Source organism: Sminthopsis crassicaudata, chromosome 6 (genome assembly GCF_048593235.1).
Source record: "Sminthopsis crassicaudata isolate SCR6 chromosome 6, ASM4859323v1, whole genome shotgun sequence".
In the NCBI taxonomy this organism is placed as follows: domain Eukaryota; kingdom Metazoa; phylum Chordata; class Mammalia; order Dasyuromorphia; family Dasyuridae; genus Sminthopsis; species Sminthopsis crassicaudata.
This window is the reverse complement of record NC_133622.1, coordinates 189,299,069-189,324,591: the sequence shown is the minus strand read 5'-3', so window position 1 is coordinate 189,324,591 and position 25,523 is coordinate 189,299,069. Positions and strand designations below refer to the sequence as shown.

The 25,523-nt window shown below is 33.5% G+C and overlaps 1 protein-coding gene across 1 annotated transcript in view; it reads right to left on the bottom strand.

Moving 5' to 3' along the window:
• The window catches only part of LETM1 (leucine zipper and EF-hand containing transmembrane protein 1), a 78,822-nt gene that overhangs the window by 36,170 nt on the left and 17,129 nt on the right, over positions 1 to 25,523 (bottom strand). The window contains 1 exon segment of the mRNA XM_074272563.1: positions 11,087 to 11,540. Coding sequence (XP_074128664.1) covers positions 11,087 to 11,540 — 454 coding nt within the window.

Below are 25,523 nucleotides of genomic sequence, written 5' to 3'. Positions count from 1 at the left end.
GAAGGAATTCATGGTCAAAGAAGAACAAGAGAACATTATGAAATAGAAAATGGATAGTTTTTATATTAAAATTAAAAAGTTTTGTGCAAACAAAACCAAACCAGCCAAGTTAGGAAGAGGGGGAGAATTTTATATCCAAAGTTTCTGATAAAGGCCTTATTTCTAAAATAGAGAATTGGCTCAAATTTATAAAAATACAAGCCATTCAAGAAATAAGAAACCATCAGCTAGGAAATGGCTGAATAAGTTATGGTCTATGAATGTAATAGATTATCATTTTATAAGGAACAATCAGCAGAGTGATTTCAGAAAGGTCTGGAGAGATTTCCATAACCTGTTTTTAACTGAAGTGAGTACAACCAAGAGAATCTTGTACTCAGCAACAAGTTTATGTGATGATGAACTCTGAGGAACTTGGTTCTTTTCAACAATGAGGTGATTCAGGCCAATTCCAACAGATTTGTGATTGGAGAAAGGCATTTGTATCCAAAGAAAGGACTATGGGGACTGAATGTGGATCATGACGTAACATTTTCACCATTTTTTTTGTTGTTTAATTGCTCTTTTTTTCTCATTTATTTTTTCCTTTTTAATCTGATTTTCCTTGTGCAGCACGATAAATGTAGAGATATGTTTAGCACATTTAATATGTATGGGATTGCCTGTCCTCTAGGGGAGGGAGGGAAAATTTTGAAAAAAATGAATACAAGGGATATTGTTGTAAAAAAAAAAAATTACCCATGCATATGTACTGCCAAAAAAAATTATAATTATAAAATTAATAAAAAAAATTAAAAATAAGAGATATGTTTAGAAGAACTGCACATGTTTAACCTATATTGGATTATTTGCTGTCAAGGGAAGGGGGTGGGGAGAAGAAAGGGAGAAAAATACAAGGTTTTGCAAAAGTGAATGTTGAAAACTATCTTTTCATGTATTTTGAAAAATACAAAACTTTTGGAATTAAAGAAAAATAAAAAATAAAAAATAAAAGCCAATTATATCCCAAGGAAATACTAAAGAAGGGAAAGGGACCTGTATGTGCCAAAATGTTTGTGGCAGCCCTTTTTGTAGTGGCCAGAAACTGGAAAATGAATGGATGCCCATCAATTGGAGAATGGTTGGGTAAATTATGGTATATGAATGTTATGGAATATTATTGTTCTGTAAGAAATGACCAGCAGGAGGAATACAGAGAGGCTTGGAGAGACTTATATCAAATGATGCTGAGTGAAACGAGTAGAACTAGGGGATCATTATACACTTCAACAACGATACTGTATGAGGATGTATTCTGATGGAAGTGGATATTTTCAACATAGGGAAGAGTTAATCCAATTCCAATTGATCAATGATGGACAGAATCAGCTACACCGAGAAAAGGAACACTGGGAAATGAGTGTAAACTGTGAGCATTTTTTTGTTTTGTTTTGTTTTTCTTTCCAGATTATTTTTACCGAATACAAAATTTGGTTCTGCACATATATATTGTACCAATTAATAAAAAATTAAAGCCATTACCAAATTGATAGTCAAAGGTTATGAACAGACAATTTTCAGAGGAAGAAATTAAAGCAATTTCCAGAAGTATGAAACAATGCTCTAAATCACTATCAACTGGGGAATTGCAAATAAAGACAAGTCGGTGGTACCAATTCATACTTCTCAGATTGGCTGAGATGACAGGGAAAGATAATGATCAATGTTGGAAAGGATGTGGGAGAACTGGGACACATATATTGTTGGTGGAGTTGTAAACTGATCCATTTCTGGAGTGCAATTTAGAACTAGGAAGAGTTATAAAACTGTGTATATCTCTTTGATTCAGCAGTGTCTCTACTGAGTCTATGTCCCAAAGAGATCATAAAAGAGGGAAAAGGACCCAAATGTATAAAAATGTTTGCAGCAGCAAGCCCTTTTTATAGTGGCAAGGAACTAAAAATTGTTGGATCCTCATCAGTTAGGGAATGGCTAAGTTATAGCATATGAATATAATGTCTAAGAAATGATGAGGGGTTGGCTTTCAAAAAATCTTGGAAAGACTTACATGAACTAATGCTAAATGAAGTAGGAAGAATCGAGAATATTGTACACAACAAGATTATATGAAGATCAACCCTGAGGGACTTGGCCCTTTTCAACAATGAGGTGATTCAAGGCAACTTCAATAGATTTGTGATGTAAAGAGCCATCCGTATTGAGACAGAGAGATTGAATGTGGATCAAAGCATAGTATTTTCACCTTTTTAAAAATATTTTTTGCTTGGGTTTGAAGTTTTTCCCCCCTTTGATCTAATTTTTCTTGCATAACATGATAAGTATGGAAATATGTTTAGTAGAATTGTACATATTTAACCTATATTGAATTGCTTGCTACCCAGGAAAGGGGAGGTGTGGGGAAAGGGAAATTTAGTACACAAGATATTGCAAAGGTAAAGAACTGATTGTGTCTGGATACAAGTTGAAGCATATTTTTTTAAACTTTATTTTTCTTGGGTTTGGGGTTTTTTTTTTTGGAGTGGAGGAATCGATGTTCTCTTTTACAACTTGACTTTTACATAAATGTTTTACATAACTTCACATATGCTTTCTCAATGGGGGGAGATTAAGAGTTAGGGAGATAATCTGAAAATCAAAGTTTTAAAAACATGTAAAAAACTTGTTTTACATCTAACTAGGCAAAAATAAAATATTAAATTAAAAAAAATTTTAATTGTCACCTTAAATCTTCTGCCACCTCCCACCCTTTCTTCCTTTTTCTTTCTTTCTCTATCTCTTCCCTTCTCTCTTTCACACATACATCTTTTCATAGACAATTCCTAGGAAACACAACTATCTATCTACTCATTTCTTCCATTTCCTCTCTTTTCACTTTTCAACTTTTTGTAATCTGGCTTCTAACCTGAACACTTACTACATAACTCTTAAATGTTAAATCTAGTGGTTTTTTTCTCAATTCTCATCTTTCTTAACTTTTCCAACTTTCAATATTGCTGACTAGTATTTCCTGGATATTCTCTCCTCTCAAAGTTTTCCTGGCCTTGCTTTTCCCTTGGTTCTACTCCTGTCTACATTATAGAAAAATATAATGCCCCTTAATTGAGGGTCTACCTCAGGGATATATCCTGGGGCCCTCTACACTTTCTCACGAAGTCATCTAAGCTTGTCTCAAATCTCCAACTCCCTAATGATAACTTCAAAACGATGTCCCATAGGTAACTAAAGCTCAGCATGTACAAAACAGGCATCTTATTTTTCCCATCAAGTTTATTCCACATCAGAATTTGCCTATTTCTATTGAGGGCACAAGCAGCACTTCTAACCTCAATGTTATCCTTGACTCCTCACTCTTCATATAGCCAATCATTTCCCAAATCTTTCTATCCTCCACAACTTCTCTCATTTCTCAAATCCATCTCCTCTCTATTCACATGGCTACCACCTTACTACAAACCTTTATCACTTCTCATCTGAAATTGTCCAAGACTAATTTTCCTGCCATATTCCAGTATATGCTCCATATGGGTTCCAAAGTTAACCTCATAAACGGCAGTGTCCTGACCATAATCAACAAACTTTAATGGCTTCCTATTGACTCTAAAATCAAGTATAAGCTCCTCTGCTTAGTTTTTGAATTTCTTTATCACTTGGCTCCAACTTACCTTTTTCCAGGAGCAAGGAATTGGGAGATAAAGTAGAAACAGAAAGTAGAAACAACTCTTTTTAGAAATTTGGTGGAGAAGTAGAATGATCCCTTTAATTGGGAACAGAGATCAGAGATATTTGGGGTTTGGGATTGGGGAGAAAGGGAAGACCTGAATATATTTTATAGGTCGGAGGAAGAAGCTAAGAGAGAGGGGACCAAATCCTCTGAAATTAAAGGAAAGGAAAAAAGAATGTACGAACAAAGAAAGGTATATAGGAGTCACGTCTAGGGATTTCTGTTGAGTTATTTGTATTTCTAGGGTGTCTTCCCAACTACATGAATCTACCAAGTATTTTGTAGTTTCCAGGACTGTAACTATACTCAAGATATTTGCACATGGTGCTCCCTTCTCACACTGCTGAAATCATGTACATCAATCCCTTCTGGGGGTCAAAGAGGCACAGCATGGATGATTTCTAGTATCACTTCCAGTCACACAGGGATATATTTCATGTCTTTCTCAGCAGTTATTATCAAAGGCAGGAAGAGAGATACCTTATTCCTTCAAAGTCCTTTGAGAGGTAGCACAGGTGGCTATTTCACCCCACAAAGCTTTTTTCTACTATTTTATAAGGGTCTTCTCCTCTTCCAATGTCAAAAGCTGATCTAGGTGTTCTTGATCACCCCAATTTATTTGTCCCTTTTTTCTTAGCTCTTTTAAACCTTATTGCTTATCACAAAAGACTCCAGCATTTCTTCCACATCATTATCACACAGAAAGTGCTTTCATTCTACAGAGCAAAACCTCCAGCATAGTATTAACAGGTGTGAGCTTCAGCTCTGTTTTAACAAATCCCTTTGTTGCTGGGTCATAAAGAGCTGTTTGTAGCCAAAGACTAGACTCTTTTTCTGCCCATTCCAGAAACCTGAGGGTTTAGTTTAATAATGGAAGTTTAAAGTGCCTCAGAACTGAAAAGAGACCATATACTTTGTCACAAGTAATTTTCAGATGAGAACAATTTAACAATGTAATTAACTTCCAGACACAAAATGTTAGTTTGTAAATATTTATTTTATCATTTGATGGTGTATTAGTCTACATCAGAAGAGAAAAAATCAGTTTGATCACATTATCTTTTTTTTCCACATAATCAGCATCCTATGAATGATTAGGTAATTTGTGATCATTTGCTGAAAACTAAAATTACAGTTAGCTGTATTTTAAGTTAAATGAATTTCTAAAGACAGAAAAAGTTAATACCTAAGAACATAGATTAATCCACATTTAAATTTTTAATTTTACCTATGGACGTCCTTAAAACAAAACTAGTTCCCAAGATATAAGCTACTCAGAAAAAAAAAAGAAAAAAGAAAATCTTTTAACTTTAAGCAACTAACCAAGGCTTTGCAAATCCATGTTGTCCTTTTCCAAACAACTAAAAACAAGAAATGTGTGTCACACTGGAACAGCCAATGAATTGTAAACTAAAGACTATTTCATTTTTGTCTCTGTGCGTCTTAGTGTTTAAAACAATACTTAGCAGGCACATAGTAGATCTATGTGCTCATCTGTTGAATGAATATCTACAATTCACTCAAAAAAACCACAAGTCAAGCAGATTACTATTCCATTATCCCTTGTTTTAATAAGCCAATATGCAGAAAATTTTCCTTTTCATTAAAACCCATCATACAAAATATGTCATCCACATCCAGTGAGAGAACTATGGAGACTGAATACAAATCAAAGCTAGTATTTTCACCTTTAGAAGAATTGCACATGTTTAACATGTTTATCAGATTGCTTGATGTCTTGGAGAGAGGGAAAAGTGAGAAGGGGGGAGAAAATTGTGGAACACAAGGCTTTGCAAAGGTGAATGTTGAGGACTATCTTTGCATGTGTTTGGAAAAATAAAATACTATTAAAATTAAAAAAAAAAAAAAAGAAAGAATGTCTAAAATTCAGGGAAATTGCCAAAGCTGACAAGAATCTCATGTCTGTCATTACAAATACTTATCTTTAGTTAAATCTAACTTAAGTCTTTGTTGAAAACAGCTAAAGCTCTTGCTGAGGGATAAAACTCTCCTCAATAGCTAAAATCTAAGAAAAAATAAGAGGCCAAAGAAATCAAGATGAAGATAGAAAGATAGAATTCAGGATGCTCCCCAAAACAAATGAAAATAGTTTATCTTAAGAAAAAAATAAAAGATAATAACTTAAGATCTCAGGAAGCCAGTAAGGTAACAAAGCCTCTGTCTTCCAGTACATATCTCCTGCTTGGTGTTGACTAATGGACAGTCAGACACACTGGAATAATTATAATCATTATCCAATAATCAGGGATTTAATCTCACCAAAAAATACCAAGAAACAGATCTCAATCTCAAGGTTACAAAATCAAAGATGTATGGAAAATAACAATCAAAAACAAGGATGGGGGAAAATAGATCATAAAGATCTTAAGGTAAAAATTAGAAGTACTGGACCCACTGCAGCAATACAGAGAACAAAGCTAAATCAGGAAGCTATGAAGGGTTAACTACTGCTATTTCTGTCTATAGTAATACTTCTCATACTGACTACAACTGTTGTGTATCAATTTCAATATTACTCTGTGACATGGTGGGAACTACTTTTGATTTTCCAAAATTCATTAAAAAACAATTTCTTGCCATACTCTTTTTAAGTTAAATTTTATTATTCTCCAAATTAAGCACAGAAATGTTTCTCCTGATTTATAGAAGTCAAAAGGAAAAGAAATTTTAAGAACTTTTCAGAAAAATCTCATTCTATGTATATATAACTGCAAAATAATATTTACCTCTTATTATGATCCTCAATACAAATAAAATTTCCCCAGCCTTTTTAAAATGGTCATATTGATATTCTAAGTAACAATAGTTGTATATAATTGTATTTATATAACATTTAGGCATTTTTATATAATATATAATTGTATTTATATAATGTTTTCAGATTATCCAAACAATTTATATCTATGATCTCATTTGGCAGCATTTTTCTGAGGGGCTTCTTTAAATAAATCTCAGTTTTGTGGATCTCATCAGTTGGAGAATGGCTGAATAAGTTATGATATATAAATGTAATGGAATATTATCATTCTATAAGAAACAATCAGCAGGATGATTTCAGAAAGGCCTGAAGAGACTTACATAAACTAATACTAAGTGAAGTGAGCAGAACCAAGACAACATTGTACACAGCAACAAGAATATGTTGATGATCAACTCTAATGGATCTGGCTCTTTTCAACAATGAGATGATTCAGGCCAATTCCAACAGATTTGTGATGGAGAGAGCTATCTGCATCCAGAAAGAGGACTATGGGGACTGAATGTGGATCACAACATAGTATTTTCGCCTATTTTGTTGTTTACTTGATTTTTTTCTCTCATTTGTTTTTCTTTTTGATCTAATTCTCTTTGTATAGCATCATAAATGTGGAAATATGTTTCAAAGAATTGCACATGTTTAATGTACATTGAATTACTTGCTGTGTAAGGGAAGGAAGCAGAGGGTAAGAAGGGAGAAAAATTTGGAACACAAGGTTTTACAAGGGTGAATGCTGAAAACTATCTTTGCATTATTTTAAAAATAAAAAGTTATTACTTAAAAAAATCTTTTCATCATAAAGCACATGGAAAAAAATAAACCTCAGTTTCTCATCATTTGAGCTTTAGCCCATCATAATTTTTATGTGATTTTTCTCTTAATTTTGATCGTTCAAGAACCTTTGATTTCATCAGGACAAATATTCTCTCCACAGACGACTGAAAGTTTTCTCTGCCCTTAATTTATAATTTTCATCAGGTGCCATGGCAGAAAGCAACCATTACTCTATGGTCCTCCATTTAATGAATTTGTCCAAATTTAGCCAGACTGGTCTATACCAGAAGTACAATCTATCACTTGACCTACTTTTGAAAGCCTTTTCAGTTTTACAAAACCTGACAGGGATTTAGCACTACACCACAATAAGACTGAAAGATAACTTTTTCTACAAGTACTATAATTATTGACAGTTTGTTCAAAGTCTTTTCTTACTTTTTATAGTATCCATGTCACTATATTACATGCCAAATCATTAGATATTATTCAATTTGTTTTCTAATTTGTAGAGACAGTTACATTCCAAAATGTCTGTCATCTAACAACAAATGGTAGACGGTTTCATATGTGCTGCATTCACTTTCTAACCTAAGGGGAAAGTAGTTAGCAGACAATGGCTCCAGGATAGTTATGTTACCCAGGTCTTTACTTTCTCATTTTCTATGCTACCATCTTTTTCTATTTCAGTCAGAAGAGAACAAAACAATGGAATTTCCCAAGTCATGTTGTGGTCAATTCATGATTCTTTCTGAGCTACAAGGCAGAGAAAGAATTAAAGACCCTGGGCTCCAGGCTAAGTACCCATCAAGAAAGTAACTATGGGCAAATCACTTCATCTCTCTGTAGTCTCTGTTATTTCACATATAAAACTGGAAGAAAAAAACTTGCAGTTATCTCTCAGGTTTATTTTAATTCTTCCCCTCCCCTCCCCTCCCCCCGAGGCTGGGGTTAAGTGACTTGCCCAGGGTCACACAGCTAGTAAGTGTTAAGTGTCTGAGACCATAGACCATATTTGAACTCAGGTCCTCCTGAATTCAAGGCTGGTGCTCTATCCACTGCACCACCTAGCTGCCCCAGGTTTATTTTAATTCTAAAGCTTTCCATATACACTGACAATTATTTGTGGTCTTCTGAAAAAAATACTTAATTTAAAAAAAAAATAGATTTTTGACAATGTCTCCTTTCTTAAAACTTGGGTTCTGAGAGACTCTCCATTTAAAAAATATTTTTAATGTCAAGACTCACAAAAAATTCTTTGCAGTTATTTTCTGAACTATGAATTTATCATTTGATATTAAGTATCTAACATATATTAACAGCATTTCCCCCACTTTCACTCCAGCCAGAACCATCATTAGGACACTTCCGATTAGCAGAGGCATGCCTCTAAAAATGGAGACAAAAGCTGGCTGACAATATAATGAGCTGCCAGTTACTTTCCTGAAAAAAGGCAAGAAACACCATATGGTCTGCAATGCACAACTACAATTATTTTAATGTTACTCTTTTCTAGATACATTTTCCCTTCAGAGGGGATCTCTCATCATGCATCCAATCTCAACTTACAATGAATATACAATTTTAAAGTGAGGAGAAAAATTCCTGACAGCAGCTCTGCTTCTCACCATTCTCAAAGCCTATGCTATTTACTACACTTGTTCAGAAATAAATGAAAAATTTCATTTATTCAGACGTAAATAAGTGAAGTGGAATACTCTAAAGGCTAAGACTAATTAGTTACCTTCATTGATCTAAAAAAACAAAAACAAACGGAAAAAAAAAAAAACCCTGGAGACATTACACACTAATTTGCTGTCAATCTGCCTGACTCTCCAGATTCTTAAATTCTAAGGGTTCATTCATTGTGTCAGAGTCTCCTGCTGCTACTTTGAATTGTCCTAAGGATATCACTACTTTGATCTTTACTGTTTAAAAGTTTCCAACTGAAATACTTCAGGAAAAACATCATACTTTTAGACATTTTTTTAAAGTAATCACAATAAAAAAATTAGCAGGCACTATATTTATAAGCTATATATTCTTAAAAGTTTTCATTTATGCACCCAACATTAAAACCTCAATTTTGAATTCTTCAATAAAGCAGGCATCTACTGAGATAGCTAGTCTTATATGTTATTCCGGTTAGTAATTATGAAATACAAATATAATTTCCAGTACTGATGCTAAATTTAAATCATAGATCAATAAATATCTGACTCAAAACATAATATGCTAAAGAAAACATATACTGAAAAAAATAAATGCCCAATATTATAATTCTGATATGTCCAACTATTCAATGGCATGAATTACACCTAAAAAAAAAGGCCTACTATTAAATCAGTCAAAACTTCATTTTCTACCTAAAATTGGTCATTTGGATATTTTGCATTGCTCCTCCATAAAAGCTATTTGAAAAAAAAAAAAAAAAAAAAAAAAAAACCCATACAAATTTAAAAAAACCTATTAAAATCTGAAAAGCAAAATTAGAAGTCACATTTTTAGACAATAACCAAATACCCTACTCTTTTTAAAAAGACATAACAAAAAATGTAAAACTTATAACCAACAATGGCCATTAAATATTTTAAACATGATATTTGAACAAAGCATTCTTTTATTTCCTTTTCAAAACTTGTGCTTGTATACACACACTTATGGAAAGAATTTGGAATTCATAAAGCTTTTCTTTTTTATTCCAAATACCCAAATGAAGATAATGTTTCATTAGATTTCAAGTAATCAAATACTCTTAGAACTGAATAGTCCAAGACTTGCATGTAATAAAGTACTAATCTGCATATCCTGTCTCTTCTACACAAAAGTTTCAACTCTATTGTTTTGGGGGTACACAAAGTTTATCTGTCCTTCTATGGCTCTTACTGTTAATACTATTTTCAAGAAAAAGATCACAGTCTAAGTAACTCTCACAGATCAAAAAATGCTTTTCTTTTTTTTCTTCAGCAAGCTTAATAAGATATGAAAACTGTTGGTAAAAATCCAATATATTTGTCAGATAAATCCTTTTATAGCATTCAATGAAAATGTTATGACAATATAGCATATTCTATTAATGCTTTTGTCTAGAGTATTAAACATGTAACTATTACTATTATTATGACATCATTAGATTAATATATATGTAAAATTAAATTTAGGGGTATTAAATGTGTCTTAATTTTGTTTCCTTTGTAAGTACTAACAATGATAATCATTCACATTCTACATATAGTTTGTACAATTTCAAGAGCATTAACAAAATATATTCAGATGAATCTCCTTGAATATGCCTCCACAATAAATAGGCTAAGAAAATAGGCTTATTTTCTTCTTTAAGTGGAGAAGAGAGCAATAGAGCATTTAGTTCCAAGATAATCAGCAATATATGTCTTCCACCATCTAGCCCAATCCATTGAATTAACTCTCAAAATGTTAATCTTTATACTTAACAGGCAGCAAGTGGCACAGTAATTAGAACACCAATCCTGAAGTCAGGAAGATTTGAGTCTAAATCTGATCTCAGAACACTTAATACTTCCTAGCTGTGAGACCCTGGGCAAGTCACTTAACTCCAACTGCCTCAAAAAAAAACAAAACAAAACAAAACAAAAAAAACAACCTTTATACTTAAAAAGAAAGGGAGGAAGAGGATAGGAAAGTAGGAAATTTTTTCCATGCAAGGAAAACCATAAATTAGTCCTCATAAGGGATGATAACGTCTGTTCCTACCCACAAATTTAAAAATGTTAAAGCAACAAAATCAAGCAAAACCAAAGAAGGGATAATTAAAGATCTTCACTCCCTGTTACCTGTCTCCGCTCCCTCCGAGATAAGGTGCTACCATGGAGAATTCGCCAAAGTGTCCGTGCAGCAATTTTTGTATCAATCCACAACAACCGAAAGCCATGATAATAGTGCTTCAACTCATCTACAACCTTTTGGACAATTGATTTCTTCACAGGCACCTCTACAGTGGGGCTATAGACTGGTCCACCTTCTTCGAGCTTCTTATTTTTATCCTTAATAGTCTTCAGGGACTTTTCCACTACCGAGTCATCTTGTAGGGGACAAGAAGAATGCAAGCACCGCACAGAAATGTGTGGAGGTTCCAGAGAGTGCAAACTGGAAAGAGGCGTCCATGATTCAGAAGATCTTATTACCATATATGTTTGTTCAGGTCTTTTAGTCCAACAACTTAAGTGATTACTTTTGAAGGAAATGTAAACAGGATGGACATGAGTGCAACAACCAAACTTAATATTCCTTTAAAAAAGAGAGAGAGAAAACAGTGAGCAATCAAAGAATTTAATTTATGATCTAAAACCTAAATATGTTCTATGAATTGAAATACACCATTACTTTCTCAAAATATATCTTTATATCATGACATATTATAGCCTAAAAAAAGATCCATATAAGATTTAGAGCTAGAAACCTAAAGGTTATCTAGTATAACCCATACTTCAGATTTATTGATATTCTTTTTTTTTTTTTTTTTTTTTTTTCCTGAGGCAATCAGGGTTAAGTGACTTGCCCAGGATCACACAGCTAGAAGTGTTAAGTGTCTGAGGCCAAATTTGAACTCAGGTCCTCCTGACTTGAAGACTGGTGCTCTATCCACTGCACCCCCTAGCTGCCCCCTGAAACTGGATTCTTTAAATTCTCTACTTGTTGTCCAATTAATGTGGATGTTTTATAATTGGGAAATATTTGAATTTTTTTTCATCAGTTTTTGATATATAAGCAAAATGTTTTCTGCTATTTTCTTTAGAAGAAAATACCTATATAAAGTGGCACTAAACAAAATGTTAAAAATCAGTTAAGAAAACAATATACTAACTAAATGTTTCAGGTTAAACTATTAAGTGGGGAAAAAAATCCCTTCTTGAGTCAAGAAATAAATCATTTTCTATTACCATAAAACTCTGTCTATAATATTGAAAGGATATTTTGTAGTCTCTAGCCTCCAAGGTGACCTGTTTATAAATATTTGAATTGCTGGTTCTACCAAGAAAAAGAATAGGCAGAAGTGGTCAAGTTGGCTGGTTAAGATAAGATACCAAGGAAGCTAGGATTGTGGGATTGATCTACATTTAAGTAAGAAATTTTCCTCTTCCTCGTAAACATCAATCTCAAAAAAGTATAAATCAAGGTTATCTTTACAGTCAACTAAGTAGAAAAAATGTCTGATTCTTATGAACCATTTAGCCTTCAAAATGTCTCCCTAACTTAATTCTTAAAAAAAAAAAAAAGGGGGGGAGGAGAAAAGGGGATTAGAGACTTTTCCTTCCATAATCTGTAATGAAAGATAAAATTCCTGTTTGAAATTTTTTTTAATGCTTATAAGTTTTTAACACTAGAGAATTATATTCAAAGTATAATCAGTTAAGTATAAATGGTTCAGTCTCATCTTCCTCAACTTCTCAGCAGTTAGTATCATAGATCAGCCCTTCCCAACCCCATCCCACTCTCACCAATCCAGGATCTCTTACCTTCTAAATGTGGCAGTTTTTGACACATCCAAATACAATGCCCACAGATCTTACCACCCTTTCTAAACCTTTCAAGTGAAATCAAGTAGTATTTTGGTACTTGACCTCCATGCAAAATTGGTCACAAGTTATTGATAAATAAAAATGGAAAAATTATGTTCAAAAGCAAAGAATAAAAAACCAAAAACTTGTTTAAAACCCATACACACACATCCATAAGCTTCACAATTATAGCTTATTAACACTTTAATGCTTTAAAAGTATTTTCCTCATCAGAGGATTCTGGGAAGATGGTGGAATAGGTTGGTAAATTTCAAGCTCTCCAGATTTTCCACACAAATAGAACAAATGTGTACCTCAGGGTGAACAAAGACTGGTGAAAAATCCAGAAGATTTGGGGCACAACAGGAAGACCTCAGGGCCAAAATTAACCTGAATAAATGCAAAAACCTCCAGGCCCATTCCTCAGAAAAGTCTCATGGGGAGTCCTGGGGCAAGATGTGACTGGAGCTTCAGCAGGAATCAAAGAGATATTTCACCTCCTGGTATTATCTATAGACTAGAGTCCAGGAAAACTGAGTGAATCTCAGCTGATTGTGAACATACTGAGTGAAAAGGAACCAGCAGCTGGTGAATATAGAAGCCATGAGGCAGGGATGCTCCTAGCTATGGGCACTTGCAGAAGGGTGACGCTCTTGGTTTGGGGTTCCTGATCAAAGTGGAGAGCTGACGAGAAGCTTGAGGCACCCCTTCCTCTCCTTCCTCCCATCAGAATTGCTTACACTAATAACTATTAAAAAAAAAAAAAAAAAAGAATCAGTAAGGAAGATAGAACCCACCTATAGAAACTTACTATGAGAACAAGGAAGACCAGAGTTCATCTTCAGAAGACAATTAAGAAAAAAAAAAAAAAAAAAAAACTTCCAGACCAAAGAATAACATGAAATGGCTCCCTGTCCAGAGAGAGTTTATGGAATTCAAAAAATAATTTAAAAATCAAATGAGACACATTGAAGGAAAAATAAAAACCATCCAAGAAAAACGGGATTATGAAAAAAGAAGTTAATCAACAAGAAAAGGAGATACAGAGTCTCAAAAATGAAAATAACTCTGAAAATTAGAATAGGTGAGTGAAGCTATGAGACCACAAAATAACAAAACAGATTCTAAAGAATGAGAAACTAGAACAGAACGTGAAACACATTAAAAACGACAGATCTCGAGAACAGATCAAGAAGAGAAAATTACAAGAGTAATTGGACTGCCTGGAAGTTATGACCAAAAAAAGGACTTTGAAACAATAATGCAAAAAATAATCCAAGAAAATTGTCCTGGAGTTTTAGAACATGAGGGAAAAGTAGGAATGGAAAAAAAAAAAAAAAACCACTGATCACCACCACAACAAGATCCTTTGTGGAAAACAGAATATTATTGCCAAATTTCAAAAAACCCCAGATCAAAGATAAAATTTTGCAAGAAACAATTCAAAAATATTGGAGCTGCAATTAGAATTCTACAGAACTTATCAGCATCCACAATAACACACCACAGGTCTTGAAATCATATCTACCAACAATCAAAAGAACTAGGCCTACAGCCAAAAATATCATATTCAGCAAAATTATCTATAATATTGAACAAGAAAAAATGATATTCAATTAACTTGCAGATTTTCAGAACTTTTAGAAAATTTAACATATAAGAATCAATACCAAAGACTAATTTCAAGGAACTCAATATGGGCCAATTGTTTGTTTTTTTAACATGAGAAATGTATGCTATATGTTTAAGATTAACATCAACAGTAGAAAGATTGAGGCAGAGTTAAAGTAAAAATATTAATTACATCATACAAATGAGGTACAGAGGAAGAATAGACAAAGAGCCACATAGATAGGAGAGGTCAAAGTGTTGAAAACCTATTCACATCAGGAATGGGGATGTGTGTATGTATATGAATACATATACATAAATACTCCACAATTTATTGTCATTTCCAATTAATGGATGCCCATTTTGTTTTTTTCTTACTACAAAAATACTGCTAAAATTATTTTGAAATATAAGAGGCCTTTTTTCCTTTTCTTTGATATAAGAGGCCTTTTTTCCTTTTCTTTGAAATATCAGCTTCTACTAATTCAGGGGTTGATCTGAGGAACAGCTTTACAAACTTCATATAAATGTAATTAGTGATTGCCAAGTGACTATCATGATTTCTGTTATTCAGGGTATCTATTTGAATGTGTATACTCAATATATGCTGAATCTGTATTACCTGTTAACAAAAATAAGCCAGCCATAATTTTTTCTCACATTTTTATTGAAATTACTACTTAAAACACACTATTATCATATATATAAAATATGAAATATATATTTTATAAATAAGAATAAAATAATTCAATTTCAAAGAATGTGGCACTTTTTTCATCAGATGTTATGAATTTCTTTTAAAAATTTGAGAATTAATTTGTAAAACATTTAAAGAACCTTAGGCTTTATAATGATTAAGTAGTAGTAAAATTTGTTCCCTTCCACTGCCCTACAATTTAACAGAAACCTTAAAATGAAATGAATTTTTAATTAATCTTATCTCTAAGCTACAGATTCAGAAGTCAGCATTTCAATGTGAATTGTTCAATCAAAAAATGAGGCTGCTATGCAACATGATCATGAAGTACTGTAGATGAAGGCCTGCAAATAGATTCAATTTAATGTATTTTGCAAGAATCAGGATTATAGTCATTTTTCACTCATTTTAATGCTAATGACCATTAAAATGCAACCTACCATAATACCAACTTGAAGGAGATAAGAGGAAATAAATTTCAAAATATCAAAGGCTTCAGATAATTTTTTTAGACTAAAGGTAAAATCTAAAGAAAAATAAATTTAGACTCACCTTCTCTACAATAATCTGATAATCTATTAGGATCCTAGAGGGAATTGAGCAACCAACTATATTAAAAGTTACAATCAAGTCTCATTATGTATCTCTTTAAAAATTTTATTTTTTAAGATACTTGAGGATGGGAAAAACTGAATATCCCTTTCTTTATAAAATATCATTATTAGAATTCTTATCACTGGAGTTTTATTAAGTTTCATAATAACTGATCACAGTATTAATATTTTAATCAAAAAGCTTTGATTTAGAATGTTTATTAATTATTCAACTAGGAAAGCTAAAGAACAGCAAAAGTATTTTTCTTAAAGAAAGAAAAGCTGAGAAGTGGCACAGTCAAAATTTTACTAATTCAATCTAATTATAGCAAAAGTCATTCTAAATAAGTGACTTTTTAAAAGAATTGTTTTATTCGGTCTAGTGAATATATTAAAAATAAATGAAGGGAAATCTTTAATAGCCCTACTTTAAGGAATACATAGGATAATTGCCAATTTTATATTCACAGGGAATTTAAAAATGTATTAAGAATATTTTAAAATGCCCATAAAACTGTTATACTATTAATAAAGTTTTACTAAGTAAAAGTAATATATGGTTCAGTCTCATGAATTCCTTAACTATTGAAACTACACCATAAACACCTTAGAAGGCCATCCCAGACCTAGGTAAGAAAATCAATCTGAAACTGTGTGACAAATCAGGAATGCTAATTTGGATGATATTGTTTTCTCACCATATCCTTCAGAGAATCAGAGAGTATATCAGAGGAATTAGTTCAAAATGTACACCAACTCTTCTGCCTCACCCTGGGAATTATATGAGGTATCAGAAATACCTCAGGTACCTGCAAGGTAGGTCAAGGCTCTTACATCTTTCACAGAAATGAAAATTACATCCTGTCTGTTTCTCAGCAGAGGTCAACAGCCCTAAAATTTCTGGGTCTTGTTCATTTATGAGCTACCCTAAGCATACACAACTGATATTCTTTAGAATATCCCACAAGCAGAGAAATACATTAATACTAAACCAGACATGGAGCAGGAATTAAACTAATAAGTACTAGGTGTCAGAAAGCCCTGAGTTCACACGATGAGGCCTTTGACACTTACTGTCTATGACCACTGGCAGTTCTCCAGGATCTTTAGTCTCCTGTTGTCATCCAATCTAGACCCATCATTCTACATGAAGCAGCCTGAGTCCCAGCAAATGTAAGCGACTTGCCGAAGGAGTCAGAGAGGTGGTGCCTGAACCATCCTCCTGACTTCTGAGCAAGATCTCATGAATTGATGGAAAGAATTCCTATACTAAGAACATCACAAGAGAGAAGTTGTTCCCCCAACAAAACTCCTTCTTGGTGATGTTCCTTGTTGTTTCTCTCCCAAAGAGCACAGCAAACATCAGGAGGGTGACATCTGCATGAAAGCAGGGCAGAGAAAGGCAAGGCCTGTAGTCTCACTCTCTTCTCCAGGTATCCAAGTTCAGGGATGAGACTTTGATCCCTTAAAGTTAAAATGTTTCCCATAAAATGATGCCTATTCCATCACCAAGGGCTGGAGAAAAGCTGATATTATCTCAATCTGGAGAGGGCAGAATCTGAGTTTCTATCCACAACTGAAAACAATTCCTACCATCTCTCAGCTGAACTTATCTATATTCAGTGTATAGTTGGAAAAAAAGAGAGAGAGTACAGTCTCCTCTACAAACTGGTATAGTTCTACAAAATCTCAGACTATATTTGGGGGATAGATGAAAAAGAATGGTAAAGACAAGGTTCCAGAGACAATGGGCTGAGGTGCAGGTGCCGTTTCCTTTCTACAACAGACCTTGAAAAACTCCTTCTAAAAAGCATAGTGAGGGGGCAGTTAGATGGCACAGTGGATAGAGCACTGGCCCTAGGGTCAGGAGGACTGAGTACAAATCCAGCCTCAGACATTGACAAGTCCTGTTATTTGTGTGTTGACTCTGAGCAAGCCACTTATCTCCAATTGCCTCAGCAAAAGAAATAATAATTAATTAATTAATTGAAAGGATAGAGAAGCCATCCTTGCCAGATTGTGGCAGAGACCCACAAATGCAAAGGGCTTATGGAAGGTATCCCAGCCCTGGACATTTTCCTGGACAAGCTGTAAAAGTTCTCTCCAACATCAGTTCAAATCTCCTACTGGACTCTATCACACCACCAATGCAGCAAATGTTAAAAATGCAATGACATCTCTTACCTGAACTGATGCTAAGTGAAGTGAGTAAAAACCAAAAGAACACAGTGCACAGCAACAAAATTATGTGATGATTAACTGTGACGGACTTGGCTCGTTTTTCAACAGTGTGGTGATTCAGGCCAATTCCAATAGACTTGTGATAGAGAGAGCCATCTCCATCCAGAGAGAACTATGGAGACTATGGAATAAATTTAACGATATGGTATTTTCACTTTTTTTATTGCTTGCTTTTTTTTCTCATTTTTTTCCTTTTTAATTTTTCTTGTGCAGCAAGATAAATGTGGAAATCTGTGTAGAATAATTTCACATGTTTAATCTCTATTGCATTATTTTCTATCTAGGGGAAATGGAAAAAAGGGAGGGAGAAAAATTTGGAATATAAGGTTTTGCAAAGATGAGTGTTGAAAACTATGTATTTTGAAAATAAAATGCTATTATCAATTTTTTTTAAATTTTTAAATAATCTTTTTAAAAATGCTAAATGGAGCCAAGTTCAATGAGAATTCCTAGAAGGGTTAAAGAATGGATAAGAAAAAACAGAAAAGAAATGGAGTCATCATGAAAATACTATACGCATCTAGAAAAAGAATAGAGTCTGAATGCACATCAAAGCATGCTATTTTTCCCTTAACTTTTTGGTTGTTTTTTTTTCTTTTAGTTGGCCATATTCTTTGAAAACATAACTAATATGGAAATATGTTTTGCATGATTGCACAGTTATAACTATATCAAATTGCATATTGTCTCAAAAGGGGAAAGTGAGGGAAAGGAAGAAAATCTGGAACTCAAATTTGTGAAAATGTTAAAAATTATCTTTATGTGTAACTGGGGGAAAATAAAGTAAGGAAAAAAGAAACGAGCAATGCAAACAAATTCTGAAAAGAGTTAAACACAGAGTTGAAATGAAGGGTTGCTTCAACTGAATAAAAAGGGCAGAGATGACAACCATGGAGAACATGGTTGATGTTATACAGATCATGAGTCAAAGCACGCATAAAAAATGTCTAAATGAAAAGAGATAAACAAGGAAACTACATTTTGCTAAAAGATACCATCGGAAAAAAAGTAAAATAAAAATATTTTATTGCAAATTTCTCCAATAAAAGTCTCATTTTTCAAATATATAGGGGATGGAGTCTAATTTTTTTTTTTTTTTAACCTTTGAAAAACCTTGGGGCAGCTAGGTAGTTCAGAGCACCAGCCCTGAAGTCAGGAGGACCTGAGTTCAAATCTGATCTCAGACACTTAACATTTCCTGGCTGTGTGACCCTAGGCAAGTCCCTTTTTTTTTTTTTTTTTTGGGGGGAGGGAGGCTGGGTTAAGTGACTTGCCCAGGGTCACACAGCTAGGAAGTGTTAAGTGTCTGAGGTCCTGAATTCAAGGCTGGTGCTCTATCCATTGCACCACCTAGCTGCCCCTGGACAAGTCACTTAACCCCAATTGCCTCAGCAAAAAAACAAAAACAAAAACAAACAAACAAACAAAAACAACCTTATACATATCAAAAATGATAAATGCAGGAGGGATGAGGGAAAATAAGATACAGCAGTGAACTGGTCCAACTTCTAGAGAATAATCTGGAACTATACTCAAAGAACTAAAAAACTGGGTATATCCTTTTATCCAGCAATACTTCTACATGTATATCCCAAAGAGATTAAATAAATCTCTGAAGAAAAACAATGAACTCTTAAGTATAAAAATTAGTATAATTGTCTTATTTTCTTTTCCTTTTTTTTTTTTTTTTTTTTTTTGGTGACATGGCTGATATGGGAAATACATTTTGTATGACTTCACATACATATCTACATGGACATATTGTTTGTTTTCTCAGTGGGTAGAAGAGGAGTAAGAGGAATAGAATCTAGAACTTAAAACTTTTAAAGCATGACAAAAATAAATTTTTTAAATAAATTTTCTCTCTTGGAATTTTTTTTGTCAATGGGAGGAGCCAAAATGGCAAAGAATAAACAAGATATTACCTGAGGTCTTTCTGATTTCTCTAATGAAGACTAGACCAAGCCAATGAACAGATTTAAGAGTGACAGAATCTACAAACATTTCAAGTGTAATAATTTTCCAGCTTAAAATATTTTGAAAAGACTCTAGCAAAAGTCTGTTTCAACTGGCTAAGGGGGAATGCAGTCCATACAAGGCATAGTACAGGCAAATGCAGAGTGGGCAAGCCTAGTATAGGGAGGCCCAGGGCAGAGCAAGAGGCTCTTAGCCAACTATAGAAACATTGATTTCTCAGTCCTAGTTCAGAAGGACAGATCAGCAGAATAGCTGTGAGGTCTACAAAGCACCTACAGAAGGCAAATTGTGAACCTCTGTACTCCAACATAATAAATATGTGGGACTTGGGCAGCCCACTGGGGCCGTAAGGAAGCCTGCAGCACCAGCACAGTGAGTGAGAAGCCCCTGTTGCCCTGTAGAGGAAGATTAAGACAATCTTCTCTGTGCCCCAGGAGCAGAATTCAACCTTTAAAAATAAGTTCTGAACACAGAGCTACTATGGAGAAATATCAGGGAAAACTAGAACACAAACACAGAAGAAGGGAGAAAATGCAAAATGTCTATAGATGAAGCCTCAAAGCAGGATATGAACTAATCTCCAATTCAAAAGGCCTTCTTGGAAGAGTTCAAAAAGGATCTAAAAAGAGAGAAAGAAGAAAAATGGGGACAAGAAATGAGAGCTTTGCAGGAGAATTAGGAAAATTGGGAAAGGAAAACCAATACCTTGGAAAAGGAAATAGAGAAATTGACTATAGAAAACAGCTCATTTAAAAATTAGTTTAATGTAATAGAAAAAATATACTGAAGAAAACAACTCTTTTAAGGAATTTTTAATTTTTAATGGAATTGGCAAAATGGAAAAAAAATCCATTGAACAAAACAAGTCCTTTAAAAGTACAATTAGCCAAATATAAAAGAAGGTAAAAAAGCTAACTGAAGAAAACAATTTACTAAAATTTGTCAGAACTGGACAAATGGAAATGAATGAGTCAATGAGAAGTCAACAAACAAAATCAAAAAACTGAAAAAATAGAAAAAAATGTACAACACCTAACCTGGAAAATAGATCCAAGAAAGACAATCTAAGAATGACTGGATTATCTGAAAACCAGGAAGGAAAAAAGAGAATAGACAGCATCTTTGAAGAAATCATCAAGGAAAACCACCCTGATATCTTAGACTCAGAGGGTAAAATAGTCACTGAAAGAATCTACTAATCATCTCCTGAAAGAGATCCCAAAAGGAAAACCCCAAGGAATATTGCAGCTAAATTCTAAGATTATCAAATTAAGGAGAAAATACTGCAAGCAGACAGAAAGAAACAATTCAATTATCAAGGAACAACAATCAAGTTTACCCAAGACCACATTAAAGGATCAGAAGGTCTGGAATAAGATATTCTGGAAGGCAAAGGAGCTTGGACTACAACCAAGAATAAACTACCCAGCAAGATTAAGCATTCTATTTCAGGGGAACAGGATAATACACTATGACCAAGTGGGATTTATACCAAGAATGCAGGGTTGGTTAAATATTAGGAAAACTATTAGCATAATCAACTATATCAATAACCAAATTAACAAAAACCATATGATCACCTCAATAGATGCAGAAAAAGCATTTGATAAAATCCAACATCCATTCCTACTAAAAACTTGAAAGTATAGTAATAAATGCACTATTCCTTAAAATAATCAGGAGCATATATTTAAAACCGTCAGTAAACATATGTAATGGCAATAAACTGGAACCTTTCCCAGTAAGATCAGGAGTGAAACAAGGTTGCCCACTATCACCATTACTATTCAGTATTATACTAGAAACGCTAGCCTCGGCAATAAGAGCCGAGAAAGAGATTCAAGGAATTAGAGTAGGTAATGAGGAAACCAAACTATCACTCCTTGTAGATGATATGATGGTATAATTAGAGAACCCCAAAGATTCTGCTAAAAAGCTATTAGAAATAATTCTTAACTTTAGCAAAATTGCAGGATACAAAATAAATCCACATAAATCCTCAGCATTTTTATATATTACCAACAAAATCTAACATCAAGAGATACAAAGAGAAATTCCATTCAAAATAACTGTTGAGAGTATAAAATATTTGGGAATCTATGTACCAAAGGAAAGTCAGGAATTATATGAGCAAAATTACAAAATACTTGCCACAAAAATAGTCAGATTTAAATAATTGGAAAAATATTAAGTGCTCTTGGATAGGCCGATCGAATATAATCAAGATGACAATACTCCCAAAACTAATCTATTTACTTAGTGCTATACCAATCAGACTCCCAAGAAACTATTTTAATGACCTAGAAAAAACAACAACAAACTTCATATGGAAGAACAAAAGGTAACGAATTTCAAGGGAATTAATGAAAAAAAAAAAAAAAAAAAATCAAATGAGGGTGGCCTAGCTGTACCTGATCTAGAAGTATATTATATATAGCAGCAGTCACCAAAACCATTTAGTATTGGCTAAGAAATAGACTAGTTGATCAGTGGTATAGGTTATGTTCACAGGGAAAGATAGTGAATAAAAATATCAATCTAGTGTTTGACAAACCCAAAGATCCCAACTTTTGGGGATAAGAATTCATTATTTGACAAAAACTGCTGGGAAAACTGGAAATTAGTATGGCAGAAACTAGGCATGGACCCACACTTAACACCACATATTAAGATAAGATCAAAATGGGTCCATGATTTAGGCATAAAGAACAAGATCATAAATAAATTAGAGGAACATAGGATAGTTTACCTCTCAGACTTGTGGAGGAGGAAGGAATTTGTGACCAAAGGAGAACTAGAGATCATTATTGATCACAAAATAGAACATTTTGATTACATCAAATTAAAAAGCTTTTGTACAAACAAAGCTAATGCAAACAAGATTAGAAGGGAAGTAACAAATTGGGAAAACATTTTTACAGTTAAAGGTCTCATCTCCAAAATATACAGAGAATTGACTCTAATTTATAAGAAATAAAGCCATTCTCCAATTGATAAGTGGTCAAAGGATATGGTCAAAGACAATTTTCAGATGATGAAATTGAAACTATTTCCACTCATATGAAAGAGTGTTCCAAATCACTATTGATCAGAGAAATGCAAATTGAGACAACTCTGAGATACCACTACACATCTGTCAGATTGGCTAAGATGACAGGAACAAATAATGATGAATGTTGGAGGGGATGTGGGAAAACTGGGCCACTGATGCATTGTTGGTGGAGTTGTGAAAGAATCCAACCATTCTGGAGAGCAATCTGGAATTATGCCCAAAAAGTTATCAAACTGTGCATACCCTTTGACCCAGCAGTGCTACTCCTGGGCTTATATCACAAGGAAATACTAAAGAAGGGAAAGGGACCTTTATGTGCCAAAATGTTTGTGGCAGCCCTTTTTGTAGTGGCTAGAAACTGGAAAATGAATGGATGCCCATCAATTGGAGAATAGTTGGGTAAATTATGGTATATGAAGGTTATGGAATATTATTGTTCTGTAAGAAATGACCAGCAGGAGGAATACAGAGAGGCTTGGAGAGACTTACATCAACTGATGCTGAGTGAAATGAGCAGAACCTGGAGATCACTATACACTTCAACATAAAGATCTAATTCAGTTCCAGTTGATCAATGATGGACAGAAACAGCTACACCCAGAGAAGGAACACTGGGAATTGAGTGTAAAATGTTTGCACTATTATCTTTCTACCCAGGTTATTTATACCTTTGGAATCCAATTCTTACCGTGCAACAAGAAATTTGGTTTTACACACATATATTGTATCTAGGATATACTGTAACACATTTAACATGTATGGGATTGCCTGTCAGCTAGGGGAGGGAAGTAGAGGGAGGAAGGGGAAAATTTCGAAAAGTGAATACAAGGGATAATGTAAAAAAAAAAAAAAAAAAAAAAAAAAAAAAAAAAAATTTCCCATGCATATGTACTATCAAAAAAATTATAATTATAAAATTAATAAAAAATATTTCAGGGGAAAATATAGACATTCAAGGAAACAGGGGATTTTCAATTATTTTAATGATTTTAAACCAGAGCAGAACAGAAAATATGATTTCCAAATATAAGACTCAAGAGAAGCAAAATGAGGTAAATGGGAAAAAAATTGTTTTTAAATGTTAAATGTTAAAATGTTTACACCCAGAAGAAACGCACAACTCTTGAGAACTGTATTTTTGTCAGAATAGTTAGAAGACGTATAATTAGTGCTTAAATAAGTTGACTTTAATGTAATGATTTTAAAAAGAAAATAGGGGTAGACAAGAGATTTTACTAAGAGAAGAGGATATTGGAAGTAAGATTGGGTAAATATGCCACATGAAGAGACACAAAAGATGTATTATACTTGGAAAAAAAGGGAAGGGGATAAGCATTGTTTGAACCTGAATCTCATCAGATTTGGCTCAAAGAGGGCATAACACTGTGCACTTAGGTGGTATAGAAATTTGTCTCATCCTAGAGGGTAGTAGGAGGGAAAAGAGGAAAGGAAAAGCTAATACAAAAGAGCGAAGAAGTAAAAGCGGAAAGGGGATTAAGGGGGGATTTGAAAAAAGGGAAGGCAGATTGAGGGAAGTGGTGGTAGTAAGCAATACACTGGCAAGGAGAGAAAGGATAAAAAGAGAAAAAAGTATAACTTAGGGAAAAATAGGATAGCAAAATTAATAATCTTAATTATGAATGTGAATAGGATGAACTCTCCATAAAAGAGAAGCAGATAGCAGACTGGATTAAAAAGTCAGAATCCTATAATATGCTATTTGTAAGAAACACATTTGAAACAGAGATACATACAGAGTAAAGGTAAAAGGCTGAAATAGAAAATATTATGCTTCAGCTGAAGTAAAAAAATCAGGAGTAGCAATCCTGATCTCAGATCAAGCAAAAATAAAAATATATGTAACTAAAAGTGATGAAGGAAACGTTAGCAAACATATGATGGTATACTTAGAGAATCTATTAAAAAACTACTAAATACAAAAACTTTAGCAAAGTGGCAAGATATAAAATAAGCCTACATAAATCACTGGCATTTCTATAAGTTACCAGTAAAGTCCAGCAATAAGATAGAAAGAGAAATTCCACTTAAAATAACTATAGATAATATAAAATATTTTTACATCTTCTTGCCAAGACAAAGCCAGAAACCCACAATTACAAAACACTTTTCATACAAATGATGTTGGATCTAAACAATTTGGAAGAATATCAAGTCTCATGGGTAGGCTGAGCTAATATAATAAAAATGACAATTCTACCTAAATTGATCTACTTAGTGTCATACCAATCAAACAACCAAGAAATTATAGTATTAGAAAAAGTAGAAAACATCTGCAAGAAAAAAAGATCAACAATTTCAAGGGAATTAATGAAAAAAAAATGCAAAAGAAGGTGGTCTAGCTGTACCAAATCTAAAACTATTATAAAGCAAGAGTCAATAAAACCATTGGTACTGCCCAAAAAATAGTAGTGGATCAATGGAATAGGTTAGGTTTACAACAAAGACTACGGAATCTAATGTTTGATAAGAATTTCCTATATTTGACAGAAATTGCTGGGAAAACTAGAAAATAGAATTCAG